The following is a 21425-nucleotide window of genomic DNA, read 5'->3' as shown; positions in this document are numbered from 1 at the left end:
CATACGCTCACATCCTTATATAAATACCTCTGTATCTCAACCCCGATCCACTGTTGTCCCCATCTTAAGACTGTGTGTGTGTGTGTGTGTGTGTGTGTGTGTGTGTGTGTGTGTGTGTGTGTGTGTGTGCGTGTGTGTGTGTTGAGTTACGGCATGTCGAGACTGACAGCTGGCTAAACCCAATTAAACTAGTCACCACATTCCTGGAGTCCACCATCGAAGGCGACCCGATGCCCCTCGACACAAAGACTTGTAAAACGTGACAGATTTATAAACCTTGCTTCTTCTTTCTGTTTTAGCTGTTTACATGTGAGTGTACGCACCTTTATTACAGAGGTATGTGAGGAATACAACAACTCCAACAAGATCTTGGCTGTGTTTGGTGCTCTTATGATGCGTAATCTTGCCTCTTTGATGTCGGATAAATACATAATCTCTCGTATCGATGAATGGAATATTGTGTAGCAAGTTTTTAAACTGAGTATTTATTGCTAAATCTTAAAAACAAGCAGTAATAGGTTGGCAAAGGTGTCGGATCTTGAAAATTATTCCAAGGATTATTCTATGTGTGTAGCCAATGTGTGTTTGTGTTTTATATTGAACTTACTGTATGATTGTAGGTAATCACAGACTTAAAAGTTCTTTTCGTGGTTTGAACTGCTTACTATGTTACCCTGAGGTGAAAGCTTAGCTGCCTCCATTCACTAAACACATGTACTTCAGAGCAGTAGTAGGTCAAAGCTCACCGGTGACCCCCCCCCTACGTCTCTCTACCCGTCTGCCTCGGTCTCTCTCTCTCTCTCTCTCTCTCTCTCTCTCTCTCTGAGCCAACAGGTAACAGCTGTAGCCTCCCCTCTTCTCGAACTTTTCTGTGCTACATCAGATCTTAGGAACGAAAGTCTTTATCATTCATCCCCTCTCACACACATTCAGACACACCCACCTCCTCTCTCTCTCTCTCACAGACACACAGTTATGCACATTGATTCTCACGTAAAATGATCGATAATCTCTGATAGCGGCCGTCTACAGGATTATCAATCCCAGATTTTTTTTTCTCCATTGACTTGGATGAATCTTTTTTTTGTGTATTTTAGAGGATATTTCTCCCCCACCCACCTTTGACCGTGGAGAGGTCGCCTGGATTGGGAAGACGACAATGATTCATTTGGACGCACTGGTAAGTGAGATTGTGTGTTCCCAGTTTTGGGCCCAAGTCAAACTCCATAACTTTAACTGCACTTTAATGGCGCTTTACTGAGAGTTTTAAATCCCTAACTGTCCAGATACCCTTTCCACAGTGTGTGTGGACTTAGGCCAGCGCCTTTTACACTGAGCCTTTACTGCTGCTCATTAAGTATAATTCCTCCTCAAACAGCACCACTGAGTGATATCAGTGTTTGTCGTTTGTCCATTTTCTTGCTGCCTGAATTGCCCTCAAGTGATAAGTTACAGCACTTGTCTCCAAATGTGCCACTCCATCTAAGAACAGATTCACAGCCCACGCAGTGCAGACGTCCTGCATGCATGAATGGGTTTGTCTTTGGCACGTGCACTCTGCTTCTCTCGCAGAAGTCAATGCAACTGTGTTACTCCTCCAAACAGCACCGGGGCATATAAAGGAGACATTATTCACACTCGTGTCAGCTCTAGTGTAGCCAAGGATAACAAGAAAACAACAGGACTTTTGTAATAGCAGGAGATGAAACTATGTCGAGTGAGCTGTGGATTTTTTCCTTTCCCATGCTTCGACTTGCCTGTTTTGGCTCAGTGTAAATGCAAAGGGACATAAAGACAGTATGCTGTGTGCGTGTGTGTGTGTGTGTGTGCATGCTTGAATTTGTTTGCGCGTGGTTTGTCCTCGGCTATCGTACGCCGTGGTCCTGAGCTGTGCGTGTGTGTGCACCTTTCCACTGTTAGCAGTTTCTCACCTACGGGGGATAATCCGTCCTGTGAAGTGGTGAGGTGGAAAATGTCATTATGTAGAAATAGCTGACGTGGAGTTGCGGGGCGCGCGATGTGGGAGCGAGAGCGCGTGTGTCAGGGCCAGGGACAGCAAACTTCCTTTTTGCAACGTCATCTCATGCTCTCGGGGAGGTGATGAACTGCAGGTCTCGGACTCACAATGCTCTGGACAAAGTGCCTGTGATCCCAGCCTGGCGTGAGTGATGGAGGCAGCGCTGCGCACATTTGTTTTGATGTGGGATCATTGCAAGCACAATGTGTGCCTATATCTTGGGCTTGTAGGACATATTGAGGGGAGTCTGGTATGAGCTGAGGTTTGCAGCATCAGTGCAAACCTCCAAACATTAGCATTTAGCTCGAAACAGAGGTGCTGGCATGGGCCCCAGACCCGTACTGCTATTGACATTTCTGTAGAAGTTGGTCACGTTTTAACTTCAGTGGATCTTTTCACAATCATTGGGACGAAGTCATTTATTTATCTGATGTATTGCCTCGTGAAACCTCCGCCGCCTTTGGCCTACGACGACGACATAGAAAAGTAATAAAAATAATCTCAGCGTATTTAAGCCTTTTTCCCCGCTGCTTTTGATGAACACCGTGCAAAGCTATTTAAAAAAAAAAAAAAAAAAAAACGCTGTAGGAAAAGCTGTGAGAAGAGAATGTGTGCACCTTTGCACTCGCCGTCATTCATCGAAACATCATCTCTCTGCAGCGCGATTCAGTAATAAGAAGATACATGCTGAGACAGATCTTAGATCTGCATTGGTATGTGGGGGGGGGGGGGGGGGGGTTTCTGGCTGTGAAACATTCGAGTTTGAGCTCAGCCAGCTATCACTTGCATCTGCAGAGGTAGTAAACCAGTCAGCCTTAAGCCATTCGGTCTTTGTCAGACTCGGAACAGGTGGTCAAATTACACTGAGGAGCTTAATGGAATTTCAATTGTTTCACATTGATCTGATGTATTTTTTTTAGTGCTTCATCATGTTCATTTATGGTTAAAACATGCTCTAATGAGGAAACATTTGAAGTGATGTGCTGGCGGATAGCTTGATCGCTGTGAATATTTTCATCTCGTGTTTAGTGAAGGCAGATTTCTCTTTGATATCTTGTTTGTGAATTTGCAAAACGCAATGCACATAAAGCACAGACGCGGAGCCACTCATGCACACTTGTGTGGGAGTCGGGCTAATGCAAACCACACCAGCTCAAACTGTTCCTGAGATCACAGTTAATGCGTTTTGAACGCGTTGCTCCATGATGGAGGTTCATTTCAAATGGGATAATCCGTTACCGCTGCATAATTCCTTCGACGGGGCGTTTTGAAAGTTGGATTTACTCTACTTAAGCGTTGATTACGCTCATTTAACAGCATGTTGTTGTAGCTTTTTCTATTGATACACGAGGTTAGCATTATCGCTGTATACTTCGCTTCTTGCTTTTATGTGGAACGTTGCAAGGTGCAGGTCTGGTAAAGGAGGCCACGTTTCAATAGGACGGCATCCACTCTGTTTCGAATAACTAAGTGCAAATATCATTCATGCACACCTGACATTACATCTGTCTGTCATGAAAGAAGAAGTGGAGGTTTTTCTGTATTCCGCAGAGCCACTGGACCTTCACTCTTTTTTTGTCGACAGTAGATTGCTGTGAAGAACAACTGTGCTTTCACCGACCCATCCGTCTAAATGTACCCTTGTCATTTCTTTGAAATGCTGCCAAAGACCATCTCCATTCATCACACATGTAAAAAAAATAAATAAAAAAAACATGGTCCCACTGTATATAGAAAATTGCAGATAATTCACACGGTTCCTATTTACCACAAAGTCACTCTGGTGTCACACAAAACATGACAGAGGGGCAGATGGGAACTAATTAGACACACTGTGCACATCGTTCAGAGCTTTGAATACGTTTTGCAGATGTAGACTCACACAAGAGCTCCCTTGAACCCACTCGAACTGACTGAAGCTGCCTTTTAAGACAGTCTTAACCTATTATGACTTTAACGTGCATGTGTGTTTATAATGTTTAAACTCCTTAATAACTGCTTTTAACTGCTTTTGGGTTGAGAACAGTTTGAAATGCCTTTTTTATAGGCGTTTTAAAGGGCGTCACTGGAATCTCTTGTAAAACTGTTTGAAGGGAATGTACACATAATGATGGGAGCGAATGCAACATTCTGCTAACCTGATGATTATTTGCCTAAATGTTTACAATCATAATGATTTAAAAAGAATATAATTGTATTTAAGCTTTAGTAGTGTGGATAATTCCAAAAAGTTGCACACAACCTCTTTTTGTGAAGAGGTTTTATTGACCTGAAGTGTAAAGTGTATTTGTTATCAGCATGTCTGGAAGTCTTCAGTGTATGTCAAAATGAAGTATTAAGGCGGCCCTCCGTGTACATTTATTTAACAGTGTTACTGGTGGTATTTAAGAAGGACTTTGCAAATTAAAAATGGCAGATTGTATGTTATCTTTTTGCGCCTCCAATGAATGTTTTTCCCCCTCTCTATTCATCCGTGTGCTTTCAGATAACAGAACCCAAGAGCTGTAGTGGATGATTGTGGAGTGGAATTTAAGAAGGGAATTTTTGAAGAGGAGAGCAGGGGAGGAGGAGCTGCTGGTCGGAGGAGGAAGAGTATGGGCCGCTCCTCCGTGTGGATCTTTCTCCTGTCCCTTTCTCTCTCTCATCAAAGCGTCACAGCACAAGCCGAAGGTAACGTTCGACCACCCGACACCCAAAGGAGACGCTTCAAAAACGCAATTACAGAGTTTGTCGAAAATGCCTCTCCTCTATTTTCATTCAAAATCTTCCAGTTGTTTTACTCTGAGTCAACACAATAGGTTTTTTTTGGCAGAAATGTGCACGGACCTATAAAATCAGACGACTTGAATGCCCAGGCCAAAGAAAGGGGCCATGTGCTCACCGAACACAGTCTGAGCGAGTGCTCCGTCATTAAAGCTGCACACATGGATTGGCACGCTGGGCAGACACTAACCCGGCTCCACTCTCTCTCTCCAGCCTGTTAAACATCTGCTCGCCTCGTGTAGCCTACCGTACGGAAATAGCCGCCTGCCTGTCAAATCCGTCTTCAAGGTACAGAACTTTAGCCGCCCAGGTGCTGTTGCCGAAAGGTCAATCAGCCAATAGAAAGTTAGATTTCCACTGAATGGAATGTGGTTGGCAGGAAAGTGATCGGTAAAGTTGTTGGGCAGCAACTACGGAAGGATATGAATAATCGATCGGCATATATGAGGCTACTGTTTCCATTTAACTTACTACCCATTGTTTATTATTATAAGTGTTAGTTAACTTCACATGCTATCTTATATTGTCAAATTACCCCGAGGGTCGAGTGTTTCTTATTACGCACACAAGCAGAGGCATGTGGTCTGTTTCAAATGAATGAGCCAACTGACACCGTAAAGTAATGTTTAGTAAGTAATGACTTTTTTTATCAATAATTAATTAAATTCCTGTGTGTAATGTAGGAAACATTGTGAATTTTCAGTGACTTTCCGGCTCCGTGGAGCTTTTTTTTACCGCCAAAAAAACTGAATGTCAGGTTGTCATAAACGCCTAAAAGTCTTGTGAAAATATACTAGACATTTTAAAAGACCAGCCAAGAGAATGTCCAGTGGGTTAAAAACTGCACCAGGCAGCACTGTCAGGCTTTGTATGACCTTATAAAGTTGTCAAACTGTTTTTACACATTTAGCAGTCACAGAGCAACATTATCAGTCACCATGGAGATATATTTTTGGTCAACCAACGAGCCAATATTCATTCTGCTCTAATTTTCGTTTTGGTCTTCATTTTTCAAAAATAACACTAATTCCTGTGTTATGTGACAATACGATCTTTCTCGTGTGCTAACTTACTACGGCCGGTTAATGGTTGTCTCCATAACTATATAATGGACTGAATTTACTTATAATGTGATGCACAACACAATGATGATGAAGTAGTAGCCTGACAGCCCAGCGGGGCGGGTGCATGTCCCCGGAAACACGTCTCGGAGGAATGGTGCGTTTTTCACATTTCCTTCAGCGTCCTCCATCCTGCACTTTGTAGCTTCATCTGATCTTTTTTCCTTCTTCTCTCAACTTCTTAGATTCACTTTTGCATCTATTTGTTTGGATGAAATCTGAGCCTTTGAGTTGGGCGCTCTGATGGTTTGCAGCGGTGCATAATTATCTCATGGGCATTTTCTGTCATGGTAGAATTTTCTGCAGCATTAGGGTTAATGTCCAGTGACCTACATCTGAGGCGTAGATCGATGGTCTAACAGCTGTACACAACCTTTGAGATTTCAACATCGATAACCTTCAAGAAAAACATTTCTAATCCCTTAGCATGTGATTTTATCCTCATCCTTGCCATGTGGTCCTCAACTGCCTGTCCAGACAGACCAACCTCTCAATAATTGATCTGGTTTTCCGCCCCTCTCTGAGACCAGCCCCCAGTTACTTTCCTCCTCAAAGTCTCAACAATGTTGGAAGGAAATGAGTCCTGTTTATACACGTGTGTGACAGACGTTGTTGAATCCTGCATCAGCGGTTTTAACTGGGTTTTCTCATCAGTGACGAACCCACCACTGCTAGATATATGAAAATAAAGCTTTCATGTGGTCAGAGATAGTCGTCGAGCACCAGACAAAGCTCCAGAAGGGTACTGTGTGTCCTTGGTGTGTGGCACTGAGATGTATGTGAGTGAGAACATAATGTTAGGTCGCCATGGCCTGGAGACATATGCCCCCACCCCACCCCAGTGTATCCTGGGATTGCAGCCAAAAGGGCGTTATAATAGAGGCGGGAAAGCTCTGCGATGACAAAGAGGACAGCAGAGAAGCTGAGTTATCGCTTACAGAACAAACCGGGCGGTGCCTGTCGCTTATTCACGGGCCTAATCAATGCTGTCCTCACTGTGGTTTATTGCTTATGTAATGCGTGAATATTGACTCACAGTGCACTTGCACACGCACCTGATTTCTGTGAAGAGTGTGTGTGTGTGTTTCCTAGTACAGTACATCTATGTGGGATTATGTGCAGGGGTTTGCAAAACCCAGTGTGTGTGTGTGTGTGTGTGTGTACGTGAGAGAGTGTGTGTAGGCAATGCATTAGCATCCCTTTTTCTGTGCTTCTGGCTTTTTAACAACACATTAAAAGGCGTCTGAATCCCGCCAAACTCAGCAGATCTTGATGTTAAAAGCGTTTGTTTGCTCGAGCGAGGGGACTGACCCTGATTTCGGGTGTGTTTACCTTATTATTCTAAGCGCTCCTCTTCGCTGTACTAAAGTTTTATTGCTGGAGTGCTCAGAATTTTGATTGTCTCTTTGGCTCACTTGTGTCTCATTAAACATTCATGGGGATTTGAGCTGCTCGGGCTGCATGACAGAAGCGAGCGACTGAAAAATCCTCTCATGATGGAACAAGCCTGCCATCTAGTGGTCAGCATAGGAACAGTTAGTAATTACCAGCCTCGCCCTTTAAACCTAAAAAAAAAAATCCTGACTTTGAAATACCCTTAAAACTTATTTGACCTGAGACTGATCACGGCCACCGATGCCCTACACCTCACCCACTTGGTGTTGGAGCGCACACTAACGCGCACGTCGCTCCTCCCTCAGCATGCCGGACCGTGGGGCAGGCGGACATTGTCTTTCTGGTGGATGAGTCGTGGGGTGTGGGAAGGACGAGCTTCACCACGGTCAAAGCCTTCATCTCAACCATCGTCTCCTCATTCCAAGATAATGTGATGGGCAACGAGGGGGTCCGCTTTGGAGTCACTGTCTTTGGCGACGTGCCAAGGTAACAAAACGACAGAAATGTTGTCGTTGATGTTATTCAGAAAACCAAACAAAATACACAATAAACAATGTTTCTATTAGCTACCCCATTCCTTCCAATTGATCCAGTTTTGCCTTCCCTATATCTTTTTTTCCCCCTTGTAGGATGCAGATTGCTTTGACCGACCACAGCTCAGTGGAGGAGGTTCTCAGAGCCATCAAAGACCTCCCCTACGAGGGGGGATCCAGGAGGACCGGCGATGCCCTCCAGTTTCTGGTTGACCCAGTGTTCAGCCCCGTCATAAGTCGAGACCACACCCCAAAGGTACGATGCTTCAACCGGGGAGGTGTGAACCCTAATTCCCGGGGGGGCTACGTGTACCGAGTGGATTGCATTAGAAAAAGCTCTCCTCTACCCGTAAACATTCCCACACAGTGGATACGCCTACAGTTGAATAATATTGAGCAAACTGAGGGTACGTCGCTCTCAGCTAAGACAATTATTTAAATCAGGGGTCCCCGAACTTTGTCGTGAGGACCGTTGCTAGCGGTCACCGGGCGGCCGGCTGCCCACATGTACTCGCCTCATAATGTCCGCACGGACCGCCGGTGGGTCGTATTCGGTACTCGTCCGCGGGCCGCCTGAAGTTTCTGTTACCGTTACCGTTTCTGTTATCATTTGTTTTTTATGTTATCATTTACGTTTTTGCATAACAATCGGCTTCAAGAGGCATATCCCAATCTGTGGATTGCTCTTCGTATTGCACTGACTCTCCCTGTCACAGTTGCCTCTGCTGAGCGAAGCTTTTCAAAGCTCAAACTAATCAAAACGTACCTGCGCTCATCAATGGGGCAGGAACGTTTAAGTGGTCTGGCTGTCATCAGCATCAATGAGACGTGGCTCAGAAACTGTCATATGACCTGAGAGCTGATTTTGCAGCTAGGAAATGCAGGCGTGTGCCTCTGTAGGGCCTTTGACAACTGATGGTAGTGAAAATGTTTGTAATATTTTTCTATCGGATAGCAGAATGGTCTCTTTTATAGAGATGGTAAAGTAAAATTCTACTGTGCAGTTTGCACTTTATTATTATTATTTGTACTTACTGAAGAAATGTGCACATTATTACTTACACGGTTATATACTTGAATACTTTCTGCGTTTACAATGTTCAGTTCCAAATCTGCGTTTTTGGTAATTGTGGTGGTATTTGGTATTTATAATTTATCATTTTATCTTTTATATAATTTATTTCTTTTCATGTTTGTTTATGTAAATTATTTATGTTTAGAAGTTATTTGGGGAATAAAGAGAACCAAACTAAGACATTCTGAATGGTTGTTATTCCTTTGGTGGTGGTGGTGGTTGGTTGGTTCGTTGGTTGGGGGGGGGGGGCACCACCAAGCATTTGTGCTTAGGGCACCCAAATGGCTAGCGCCGGCCCTGTGTAGAATTATACGTGAGAAAGATGTTTCTGTATTTATTAGTAGTTCATTGACCTGGCATACGTTTTTCTCCGTTCCTCTTGTACAGATTGCTGTCATGATCACAAACGGACGTTCCGACGACCAGGTCGATGTCGCGGCCCGAGCAGTAGCCGACAATGGGATTTCTCTCTTTGCAGTAGGTGAGTGTGGAAGGTGGTGTTGCGAATTCCTTCAACGCCCCTCACTACAGCGGCCCCCTCGCATTTTATCCGAGCCCTGCCCAGGCTTATCTGCAGTGTTTGCAGTCAGAACGTCACGCCCTGCATTTGAATTCACTGGCTACAGTGTGAGTGTCTGTGAGTGTGTGTGAGATTCTGGTGCTGTGCTGGAGTGCAGGTGCACGCACCGTGTGTGCATTGGTCAGACACAGCGACGTCTACTAAATATGCATTCAGCTACTACACTGTGTATGTAAAAAGTTCACTTTCTCATAGTGTGCTTTGCATCAGCTAAGCTCCCTTATCCTCACCCCCCCCCCCCCCCCCACACTCATGAATACACACCGCCGTTCACCCACAAGTGCACTGACACACACCTTTCCCTCTTCCTGCTACACACATGCACGCAGACACAAGCCGACATCTCGCTCCCCTCGGCTGGGAGCAGTGCAGTAATTACTGCTCATTAGCCGACGGTGTGGTAATCGCAGCCATTATTTATTAGACGAGTCGGTGTCCTCCGTCTGCACCTCTGACACTGCGGCTTAGTCCTCTCGTTCATCTCCCCCCCCCCCCCGCAGAGAAGCTCAGAGTGATCTACCAGTGCAAAAACCAATATGGCTTTAGAGCCAGGGTGGCATGGAGGACACGTTGATCAGGTGCAGATTTCACATACACATGCATTTGTGAATCAGTTCTCCCAGACAAGTCTTCATCAAGTAAAGGCTGCATATGTCTGTGGTATTTGTGTATATTTATTTTCAACTCCTGTCTTGATTAAAAATCAGTGTACAAAATTGCCACAGCTGTCGCTGGTGCTGTCTGTAGGAGAAAAAAAAAGACAATGTCAATCGAAGGACATCATTGCTCTGTAATTGCTATTCACTCGTTTGAATTCCACATCTGGAGCAGGTCACACTCGTTGTGTCACTTGTTCTCCATGGGTGTGGTTTGTGCTGCTGTGTTTACGTGTCCCTATGCTGTGACCAGGTGTCAGGGGTGCCGATGAGTCCGAGCTGCAGAGGATTGTGTCGAAGCCACACGAGGAGCACATCTTACTGAGCGCCGACTACGCTCTCCTCGATAGCGTCCTTCCCAAACTGTCACGCAGAGTGTGTTTCACTGCCTCTGAACCACCGCTACCTGTGAAGGCCTCTGCACCTGGTGAGCCAACACACACACACACATTATTCTTTCATAACAAGCTTAGATATATTTTTTCTCATACTAATTGCTAATTCTAGCATATCTTTTTTTAATGCATTTTCTTCCCAACCCTTCCTTCTGTACCTTCTCCCGATCCTAGTTGAAGAACCGGTAGTGGGCCCCAAAGACCTGCAAGTGAGCGAGTTGGCTCACAGTTCCCTCCGGCTGACATGGAGCCGTGCCACGGGAGATGTCACCGGCTATCGTCTCCTGGTCTACCCTCTCAGCTCCAGTGGACGGGGCCCCCTGCAACAGAGACAAGTGAGGGGTTACGCATGTGCTTGAGGATGAAGTCAGCCGCACTGTAACTGGAGTGTATAAGTATTTTTCTTCCCCACCTAAAAACATCCACTAGCGTACATCCCTTGATTCTTCAACACTGCGAATGACCACGACGGCATGTTAGCTTTTTGTTGACCGGCCCTGAGAGGCAGCGAGTCAGTGTCAGTGCAATTTCCATGAGCTCCATCCATTCCGCTGCCCTCACCGTATGTAACAGGTGGACCTGAAAGCAGATGTGAGCACGGCGGTGGTGACGGAGCTCACCCCTAAAACCGACTACTCCCTCACGGTCTACGCCATCTACCCGAGCCTCGTGGGAGACTCCGCGACGATCACCGTCCAGACAAGTGAGCGTCACACGCCACGGCAGGCTCACATTTCTGCACGTTTGCCCGTTTTTTCCCGGATCGACAATGATGTGCCTTGTAGCCCCTCTGCCTCAGGTATTAAACTTCCGTGTTATTGAGGAGGGCCTGTTCTCTCTGCGCCTGGGCTGGACGCATCCTCTCGGGAAGCTCGACGGATTCAAGATCTTCATCCCGAGATGTACGCTAACATCGCGTTATTACAACTTGTAGACCAGACACAATGCCGAGAATGAAAAATGGTTTTATTGGTCAATATGAAGAATTGTTCTCGAAATGTATGTTTCGTGTAATATTCTGGATGTTTTTCCTGTGCAGCCAACCGACCAGGATATATTTATGAGAACTTGCTTCCCAGTGACGCCTCTTCTCACAGGATTGACAACCTGGAAGAGGATAAGAAGTATACCATCAGTATTTATGCTCTTTACCACCAAGGACAAAGTGAAATGGTTTCAGTAGTGGGAAAAACATGTAAGTTTGAAAACATATATATATATATATGTTTATATATATATATATGTATATATATGCAGAACGACATCACAGTATAATACAACCATAACACCAAGTTGTAGTACCGTAATACATCCACAGGGTGGTAATGTTGTTGTAGAAAATACCTTCATTATGTTCATTACATACTGTATACTGTAGTAGGATAGCAATTGTCATGGTACGCTGGATAAATATCTAAAATATCTATATAGCTTTGAAATAAATTAACTTACATTTGTTTGCATTACATTCCTTTGAATTCATCTTTTTTTAGCATCTGATTTAATAATTTGACTTTAGCACTCGTTGGATTTTCTGGTCACTGTTTAAAGGGAAATATCTACGTGATTATTTGGATACGTGTGTGTTCCACAGTGAAGCTGGTACAAGTTCAGAAGTTCCTGGTTCAAAACGCCACCACAGACACTGTCCAGGCGAGGTGGGCGTCAGTTAAGGGGGCCTCGGGGTATCGTCTAACATGGGAATCCCCAGGTACTGCAGTCACTCTTTGCTACATAATTGGTTACGGAGGTGTAAAAGAAGTGTGACACTAGAGAGCGTGTGTTCTTCCAGACGGCCACATAGAGAACGTAAACCTCGGGGACAACTTTAACTTCTACATGATCCAGGGCCTGCACTCGGCCTCTGAGTACACCATCACCATCAACCCCATCTTTGGAGACATTGAGGGGCCCATCACCTCCACCAAAGCCAAGACATGTAACCAGGACAAAAACACAGGACGCAGTGGTGAAGAACTATGGACGTAGACTAGTTTAGATTTCACGTTTTCCTGTCTGTCTCTCTTTGTCTGCCAGTGGAAAGCAGCGCAGTGCAAACTTTGAAGGTGTCCGCCGTCAGCACCAGCAGCGCCGTTGTCTCGTGGAACAGTGTGCCAGGGGCCACCGGGTACAGACTGGCCTGGGGACCCACCCCAGGTGATTCTCACTGTTGCTTTCTTTCATTTTCATCCTTCTTGATTCGTCTACCTCGCACAGCTTCGGTGTGTGTGTGGTGGTTTCTTCTTCTGTTGCATCTCATCGACCGTTTTGTGTTAAAGTGTGAACAAACAAAAAATAGTGTGAGGTTGACCGTACTGTCACATGTGGTCATGTTTTGCAGAGTTTATCGGTCGGGACCGTCCCAGGCAGTTGGCCCTGAATGGCAGCACCACCGAGCACCAGCTGAAGAACGTAGCGCATGACACCGAGTACGTCCTGTCTCTCTACGTGCTGTTTGGACCTTCGGTGGGACCCGGGATGAGCGCCACCTTCAGGACCTGTGAGTAACTAGCTCTCCAACACTGCAGGCTTATGGGTGACTATAATGGACTTTTTCTTTTGCCAGTATGCTGGTTTCAATCAGGCTGAAGACTTTACAAACAAAAGTCCTCAGGGTTTAGTTTTGATCTTGGACTCGTGGTTGAAAAGCTTAACTTTGTGTACTCTGTTTAAAGTGTACCCAGCTGCGATGTCACAACTTATTGGCACGTTCAAAGCTTCTGTCCCTGGACACGGTTCAGAGGTTAATTCACTGGAGGTCAGCAAGTACAACATTTAAAAATAAAATGAACACAACCACAGGAGAAACGTCAATTAATAATGGTGGCTTAATAGTATTGAATAGCTCTCAGGTCAAAATGTGTGTAATGGTGTGTTTAAGATGACAGGAGCTGAATTGCATTTCATAGATGGAATTCTGTTACCTACCAAGTGTGTGTACAAGGAGATTGTTCATGTTCCACTTTTCCTCCGCCTCAGCGCCGCTGGGCTATGTGTCCAACTTCAAGGTGTCGGCGTACACCAGTACCTCCATAGATGTGGAGTGGAGTCCGATTGTTGGAGCTACTGAGTACAAACTCTCTTGGAACACGGGTGAAGGACTATCTGCATGTTTTCCTTTTTTTTAAAGCCTTTACATCACATTTGTGTGTAAAATAATGAACACAAATGGTGTGTGGGACACAGATGACCCCGTCTCCGCCTGTAATGTTGTGTTTCGTGTATGCACCCACGTGCTTGCAGGTGACAGCAGCCCTCGGTCTCATTACCTGGAACGCAGTGCTCTTTTCCATCGTATCACAGACCTGAACCCGCAGTCCACATACACAATCACCATTTGTGCAGTTTATGGCAACTCGGAGGGACCGGAAATTTCATTGTCTCAGCTCACAGGTACTGGAAGTGTGTTTTTTTTTTTTTAATTGATCATGATTCATCTTTGACAAGTCATGTGCTTTGTAATCACAGTCAGCAGAGCTGCTACCACTTCGTTGCTTTCAAAGTTTCAAAGGTTTTTTTTCAACGAGCCCCAAGTGCTCCACGTTTACTACTACAACCACAAAGGAAACACGCTGCACGTTGTGCTTTTCAGCCGCTTTCTCGGGTCCGCAGCCAATCCAGGCCGTTAGGGAAGTGAAGGTCGTCGACATCGGAGTGAACTTCTTCACCCTGTCGTGGAGGAAAAGCAAAGGGGCATCCGGGTACAAAATCTCCTGGATCCCCTTCCTTGGTAAAGGATCACATGAACAGTCAACCATGTGTGCTTACGCGCCGATACTTACATAAATGCACATGCATACATGTGCACATGTTTATAGGTGTACATTTACCGAACTTGTGACTTCAAATAATTAAGACATTTCTTTGATTCTTTTTTTTGGTCATTATTCATAGCTCCTAATATATCACTATTTGGACTTTTTTTTTCCCCTGTAATTCAGCACACAAAAGGTATTGTTCATCATGTTTATTAATCCCTTCTCTAGGGGGAGATGAGAAGTCCCAGGTGGTATCCGCCGATTCCACCACCTACACCATCCACGGGCTGCGGGAGAGCTCGGCTTATAAGATCCAGGTGTCCTCCGTGGTGGGCCGTAGGGAGGGGAGCCCACTCCTGCTCACTGCACGCACCTGTGAGTCCTGACCTGCCCGCAGAGCCCGAAGAGTCTAAGATGGTCACTTCATCAGGGGACTGAGGGAGATATATTTATACAACTATAATTATGTAAAGCATATATTTATTCATTGAGGATTTTTGTGCATCGCAACAATCTCTGGCCTCTTGTTACCCTGCATGAAAAATGATCCTGATGAGTTTCAAATACTAACTTTTCCTCTTTGTGGTTGTTGTTGTTTATTTCATCATCTGCGCGTTTCGTTGTGTTTTAGTGGATCTTCCAAAGGTGAATGGCTTCGCTGCTCTTAACACCACAGACAGCAGCACTGTTCTGAACTGGACGCGTGTGGATGCTGTTTCTGGATACCTTCTCTCCTGGAGGCACATTTCAGGTCTGACAAAGGTTCACCGCGTATTAATCATCGTGACGCCGTCATGCCGTTTCTCAGCCGCAAAAGAGGTTAATTCCTGTACTGTGTAAGCTGTATTGCATCGAGCGTCGAAGTCGCAGCATGAGCCCCCGCCATGTTTAAAAATGGCATCGGTTTGTGAATCATTTGGATTAATTTATGAATTCCAAGAACAAGATAACTGTTCCCTGTCCTTCAGGGTTTTGATACGCAGCGTGGCGCAATTTAACGAGTCTCAGCATTAGCACTCTTTTCTTGAAAAAGGAAATACTGACACACACATTTTCAGAACTAATAAATGATGACATTTGACGAGTTTCTCAATAAAGTGCAGCAGAACATTTGCAGATATATTTCCACTGAACAACAACTTAATGCAATTTTGCCTCTTATTTGATTATTGGTATCACAAACCATTGTATGATGACATATATAGATCTCTCCCTTGAGTTGGCATGGTATTTCAAGATGTTATAACATCTTTTGCTTTCATTCCTCACTGAAATCTTTGCAATAACTTCTTCTTTGTGTGTCTTCTCAGTGTTAGAGACTAAAACAGAGACCCTGGGCCCAAGTTTCACTTCCTATAAGATCAGAGATTTGCAGTATGGGAGAACCTATATTTTTACCATCAGACCTTTGTATGGAGAAATGGAGGGCCCTATAAGCACCGTGTTCCAGAGAATATGTAAGCTGCTATTTAAATGGTTTGATTTGCTCTGTGAAACATTGACCTCCATCTTGCATGCTTTTGCTTATTGATTGCACAGGATATATGTATTAAAAGCTGTATCAATATTTTGTAACGAATATATTTTACTCTATTGATTGCATTGTATGTTTTTTTTTTTTAATGAGTTATGTCTGTCCATCTCAGGGGGACCGGATCCCCCGGTGGTGACGGTCCAGCCTGTGCCGACCACCGTCGCCCCTCCTCTCACGACTGCCGCCATCGCCAACACCAGCGTCCCTCACGCGGTCACAAGGACCACCCGGCACCCCATCGCTGCGCCGCCAACTAAACCCGTGACCACCAAGAAGCCTCCGGATCAGCCCAGTGTCTCTGTGGCAAAGGCGGCGGAAGTCCCCTCCGCTCCATTGAGCGCAACCCGTGCAGAGACGGCAGCTCCACCAAAACAGGGTATTGCTTATTCATAGATGGATACAGCTCTCTATTTGAATGTGAGAATATTCTATTAAAATATCGTTGGTGTGTACCGTTTCGACGCGTATTTTAGCCAATAAATGTGTTTTTGTTTCGTCAGTGTGCGGCAAGACCAAAGCAGACATAGTTTTTCTCGTGGATGAGTCCTCCAGCATTGGCGCCAACAACTTCATCAAGATGAAGGACTTCATATTCCGAGTGGCCACTTACTTCCCCAGCATTGGTCCTCAGGGCACACAGGTTGGTTTCTCAGTAACATTTTCTGTCTCAATATGTGGGTTTTTTTTATCCCAAGTTGTTTGGCTGGACAATGACATTTAAAAACTGGGTATTTAAATGATAATGGCTGCAGCAGGTTAGCAAACTGCTTCAATGAGAATCCTGTGAAACTCAGTGCTTTTAGCAGGAGCATGATGGGCCATTATTTCACCTGGATCAGACTCAAACATTAAGGATAACAGGGCACAATCCTATATGGCTTATAAATGTAAAGATTGTCGGACAAGGAAGGGGCACAAATCGTTAAGGGAAGAGGATTCAAATGCAATTCCGAGTTGTAGCTCGATGTCATGATGATGATGGTGTGTTTTTCTCTCAGATGGCCGTGGTTCATTACAGTGATGAGCCTCGAATTGAGTTCCGCCTAAGTGACTTTAAAGACAGAAACTCCGTGCTCAAGGCGCTCAGAGCACTACGTTACGGAGGAGGCAACACCAGAACGGGTCAGTGCCGCTCAATCAAATGTGCACACGACCACCTGTCATCCGTTAGCAGGTTATTCCTGCAACGCTACTTGATGGCACAGCCTCTAACAGCTGATACATAATAATACAGGATTGATGGTGTGCATTAACAACACTATATGCATGCCCCCCTGGCACACAGTAAAACTCCCAAAGGTTTAAAACTTATGTCCATCATCAGGAAAAGGCATCAGCTACGTTCTGCAGGAGCTTTTCCAGGAGTCTCTGGGGATGAGGCAGGATGTGGCCCATATTCTGGTTCTGATCACGGATGGCAGAGCCCAGGATGATGTGCTGCCACCCTCCAGAATTGCACGCGCTCTGGGTCAGTGAAACCGTTAGAAGAAAATAAATGGAAACACTCCAGATGTTTTTAACTATAAAAAGAGGAAAAAATCTCAAATGTTGCCAGTGTGGATGAGCAATATCACATGTTTTTTTTAAAAATGAATACAATATATTCAGGACTTTGCATATAAAAAACGTTTGCATTTTCTTCTCTGCAGGAGTCAGCGTCCTGGCCATTGGAGTTTCTAATGCAGACATGGAGGAGTTGAATAAGATAGCGGCACCCACCAGCTACAAAAACATCTTCTACTCACCAACCTTTGATGACTTCCCTTCCATAGAGAGAGAATTCATCAATATCATCTGTAATGAGGAGGTCCTTTCCGAGTTCAAACTTAATGATGAGGTTAGACACAAACCAGGCGACACTATTTTATTTCTTTGATATCATACCAAATCTTTATAAGTTCAATTAGTTATTGTTGAAATAAAAGAGAGGGTTATCCATCAATGGCGACCATGTGTTACATGAGATGAGAATGTAAACGCCGGAAGGAACACTGCTGTCCAAAATGAACCCCCTTTTCCTCATGTCCTGTTGCAGTCCGCTCAGCTGGACACCGCGACTGAGGACCCAGAGGAGCTGCTTAAGGCTCAGGGTCCCTGTGACCCTCAGTGTGTGAAGGTTGGTAGAAAACACCTCGTCACATTCATCGTCGTCAGCCTCGACGTCATCGTCAGAGTCACCATCTCGTCATCTGTCGCTATCATTTCATCATTCATCATCCCCACTGCAACCAAATATGAAAGAAATCATGAAAAGACAAGACAATTATACATGAATACACAGATAATTGTAGTATAGAAGCATAATGTGTCTGTTCTGTATTTGCATGATAGTTAAAAAATCACTGATGTGCCACGTAAAAAATAGTTTGATTCAGTAATTCTTCTCTCGATTGAAGGTTACACTAATTATCACATGGTTTGTTTGTTTCTCCAGGGCCAGAAAGGGGAACCGGTGAGTGTGCTGAAATCTGCTAAAGGTTAAAACAAACCAAAAGTTGACACAATATTTTTTACATCTTGTATTCCTGCTCTAATTTCTTCAGGGAGGTGGTTCTGGTCTCGGGGGTCTGGTATGTTTTACTAAGTGTTTTTTTTTTAAACATTACGACACCTGTTAATTGATAATACTTTGTTCCCACTATTCCCCTTTGTCCTGCATTGCTATCAATTAAACTCTTAGAATAACGAGTACTTGTTGTCTTCTTAATGTAGAGATTTCGGCAAAGTCCAGGACAGTATGATCCTTTCACTTCAACCAAAGGAGAAAAGGGAGAAAGGGTAAAAAAATCAAACTCCAGCCAACACATTTAAAAACACCATTGTTGTATATATTAAAGTTGTCTTTACCTGTCTGCTGTCTTTTTAGCTTCATCTATTATACATTTAAATGTATAATAGATGAAGCTAAAACACCTATATATATATATATAATATTATATCATAATATTATGAATTATAATTCAATTCAACATGATATATTCATAATGTTTTAATATGACAGGGGCCTCCTGCAACCGATGGTATACCTGGATTGCCAGGACGTCCAGGGAGATCCGGACCCCCGGGTTCTGCTGGCCAACGGGTAACTTAATTCTGGAAAAACACACACACTGACTTGGATAAAGCTTCAATCTGAAATTATTTTTTGTTGATTTTTATTATTTTCCAGGGCCCTCAAGGCACACCCGGTGATATGGTAAGACCCACATGACATATCCATGACGAAACCTTTTTCATGTGCATTACGTAGAATCAGCTAGCTTCAACTCTTATCATATGAATCTGATGTTTAAATAAAGTAAAACATCTTCAGCTCAATTCAAGGAAGGAAAAAAAAAAGAAAAATGTTATTCATCTGCTCTGAGCAACTTTTCTTTTGTCTCTCAATCGCTGAGAGAAGGGAGAGCTTTTGTATTCACATTTTCAACATTTTAGACAGTAGACAAGGGACACATAACTAAATCAACTTTGGGTTCATGGTTGATGATTGGTTTAACCAGGCAAGAAGCCTCACCGATAAACAATCTCATTCTCCACGCATCTATCCGATTACAAGTTCTCCTAACAATCCCTCATCCGGTTTAGGGTCTACCTGGATTCACTGGTCCCAAGGGACAGAGGGGAGAGAGAGTAAGTCCAACTGGTGCAATTTCTTTACACTAATTGCTTCCCACACATATTTGAGCTCATTGGCGAGCTCCGTACTGGATTTATCTACCTTCGTCATTCAAGTGGTTCAGCGGGATCAATAAAATAAAAGGATGAAAATGATCTGTTTATCAGTCCTTTTCCTTGCATCATCTATAGGGAGAGCCTGGATACGTCATAGCTGGCGCAGATGCAAATTTCGTTCCTGGTCGAAAAGGAGAGCCGGGATCTTCGGTGAGTCCTTTTAAAAAAACCTATTTTGGAATATTGCGGCTCATGAGTTGAGCACAATTCAAATGTTAATCACGACATTTTACAGGGTCCCCAGGGGCCTGCTGGCGTGCCAGGTGTCAATGGCGCTCCAGGCCTACCTGGCCAACCAGGATCACCGGGCCCACCAGGACTATCTGTTAAGGTGACTTGACTGGGCCTTGATGGTATTTCAGGGTAGCATATAGCATAGTGTAGAGTCGGAACGACCTACAGTATGAAGTACATAGTGTTCCACGATGAACCAAACATACATCGACCGTTTTTTTTACTGTTTGCACCCTGTAGGGAGATCCTGGGGAGCTGGGAGCAAAAGTAAGTATCTCTTTATTTATGTTTGTAAAAGGCTGCAAAGAAAATGTTCATTTACAGCATGAATATCACGCATCATGCCTTGTGTCTACTTGCACAATGGGACTATTTTTAATGAAAAAGATGTTAACATCCATGAACAATTTTCATTGTTTTGTTTTTATCTGCTGCTTGTTTTTGAAAGGGCTTACGTGGGAAGCAGGGTGTGAAAGGAGACAAAGGAGATTCGGGAAAAGATGTAAGCCCATTGTTGATAAAATCATGAGAAGTGGCAAAAGACGTTGAGCAGGACAATGGGAAAGATAAATCAGAGTTGCTTCCTGAAAGTGTTTTTCTCTCCTCTTTGTTCCTTCCTTACTGGCCTCTTTCTCAAACGCACGCATACGCAAACAACTGTAGGGTCTTGCAGGTTTGCCGGGTCCCATTGGCATTGATGGGGTGCCAGGTTTAACAGGCCCGACAGGAGAGAAGGTAAAAGTGTTAATGAGAGAAATAAATAAAGAGTCCATTCAAAATACTTGAAAATTAAAGGTAGTGAGTAAGTAACTGGCCTGACAAAGTATTTCTTCTTCTCTTTTTTTGCAGGGTGAAGAGGGAATTGGTATACAGGGTATTCAAGGTCCTCGTGGTGAGCCGGGAGAGAAGGTACATTGCAACTTAAAGCCTTCTTTGCGTTTGGTGTCCACGTGGCGGTTTCTATCATTTAAGATGATGAGTGCATTCAGTTGCTGGGGCACTGGATGCATTCATGTAAAATCCACTTTTTCAGTGTTTGAACCGTTGTTTTGCAGGGAAATATCGGCTTATCGGGACCAGTTGGCCCAAAGGTAATAAACGTTTTCAACACAGTGTGAAATTCTATGGTGAAAATCTGAAAAACCTTTTTTTTAAATAATATTTGCAAATATTCTTTCAAAGGGTGATCGTGGAGAGCAGGGAATCCAAGGAATCATTGGACCTCGGGTCAGCACTTCACTTCATTATTTTTATTCTTATCAATAGCTAGCAATGGTTTCATGCATATTCTGCCCTTCAATGCATATTTTCCAGCTCAGTCAAATTAGATGAAACGTATTCAAGGGTGGATTTTGTATGAGAATCAACGATGAAATAATTCAGAACCAGTGATTTGTTTTTACCTGCAGGGAAAGAAGGGACTCGATGGGGAGCAAGGGAACAAGGTGAGTTCATGTCCCCTCTCTCTCTTCATGAGTCTGAACATTTTGCTAAATTAATTGATATAATAAAGTAAAACAATGAACCTATTTCAGCCAAGAGCTTGTTGTTGTATTATTATTACATCCAGCACAACAGAATAATTTAGGGTCTAAGTGAATGTCTTCATACATATTTGTGCAGTTTTCAGTG

At 44.1% G+C, this 21425-nt stretch overlaps 1 protein-coding gene across 1 annotated transcript in view; it reads left to right on the top strand.

Moving 5' to 3' along the window:
- The first annotated feature begins 988 nt into the window (after window positions 1-988).
- col7a1l (collagen type VII alpha 1-like) overlaps window positions 989-21425 on the top strand; it is a 41747-nt gene continuing 21310 nt past the window's right edge. The window contains exons 1-41 of the mRNA XM_062560027.1: window positions 989-1180; window positions 4503-4687; window positions 7602-7782; window positions 7926-8085; window positions 9292-9385; window positions 10394-10567; window positions 10710-10870; window positions 11109-11238; window positions 11321-11437; window positions 11575-11730; window positions 12130-12246; window positions 12328-12474; window positions 12573-12692; window positions 12877-13035; window positions 13515-13628; window positions 13779-13928; window positions 14128-14265; window positions 14522-14668; window positions 14925-15044; window positions 15604-15750; window positions 15940-16203; window positions 16328-16467; window positions 16826-16949; window positions 17152-17295; window positions 17477-17664; window positions 17863-17943; window positions 18262-18279; window positions 18371-18397; window positions 18540-18605; window positions 18829-18909; window positions 18997-19023; window positions 19413-19457; window positions 19635-19709; window positions 19795-19890; window positions 20034-20060; window positions 20242-20295; window positions 20457-20528; window positions 20643-20702; window positions 20849-20884; window positions 20976-21020; window positions 21203-21238. Coding sequence (XP_062416011.1) covers window positions 4612-4687; window positions 7602-7782; window positions 7926-8085; window positions 9292-9385; window positions 10394-10567; window positions 10710-10870; window positions 11109-11238; window positions 11321-11437; window positions 11575-11730; window positions 12130-12246; window positions 12328-12474; window positions 12573-12692; window positions 12877-13035; window positions 13515-13628; window positions 13779-13928; window positions 14128-14265; window positions 14522-14668; window positions 14925-15044; window positions 15604-15750; window positions 15940-16203; window positions 16328-16467; window positions 16826-16949; window positions 17152-17295; window positions 17477-17664; window positions 17863-17943; window positions 18262-18279; window positions 18371-18397; window positions 18540-18605; window positions 18829-18909; window positions 18997-19023; window positions 19413-19457; window positions 19635-19709; window positions 19795-19890; window positions 20034-20060; window positions 20242-20295; window positions 20457-20528; window positions 20643-20702; window positions 20849-20884; window positions 20976-21020; window positions 21203-21238 — 4314 coding nt within the window. The 5' untranslated portion in view covers window positions 989-1180; window positions 4503-4611. The remainder of the gene's footprint in view (window positions 1181-4502; window positions 4688-7601; window positions 7783-7925; window positions 8086-9291; window positions 9386-10393; window positions 10568-10709; window positions 10871-11108; window positions 11239-11320; window positions 11438-11574; window positions 11731-12129; window positions 12247-12327; window positions 12475-12572; window positions 12693-12876; window positions 13036-13514; window positions 13629-13778; window positions 13929-14127; window positions 14266-14521; window positions 14669-14924; window positions 15045-15603; window positions 15751-15939; window positions 16204-16327; window positions 16468-16825; window positions 16950-17151; window positions 17296-17476; window positions 17665-17862; window positions 17944-18261; window positions 18280-18370; window positions 18398-18539; window positions 18606-18828; window positions 18910-18996; window positions 19024-19412; window positions 19458-19634; window positions 19710-19794; window positions 19891-20033; window positions 20061-20241; window positions 20296-20456; window positions 20529-20642; window positions 20703-20848; window positions 20885-20975; window positions 21021-21202; window positions 21239-21425) is intronic.

This window comes from Pungitius pungitius, chromosome 2 (assembly GCF_949316345.1).
Source record: "Pungitius pungitius chromosome 2, fPunPun2.1, whole genome shotgun sequence".
Classification (NCBI taxonomy): Eukaryota; Metazoa; Chordata; class Actinopteri; order Perciformes; family Gasterosteidae; genus Pungitius; species Pungitius pungitius.
The sequence above is the reverse complement of the archived record's forward strand: the minus strand, read 5'-3'. Positions and strand labels throughout refer to the sequence as shown.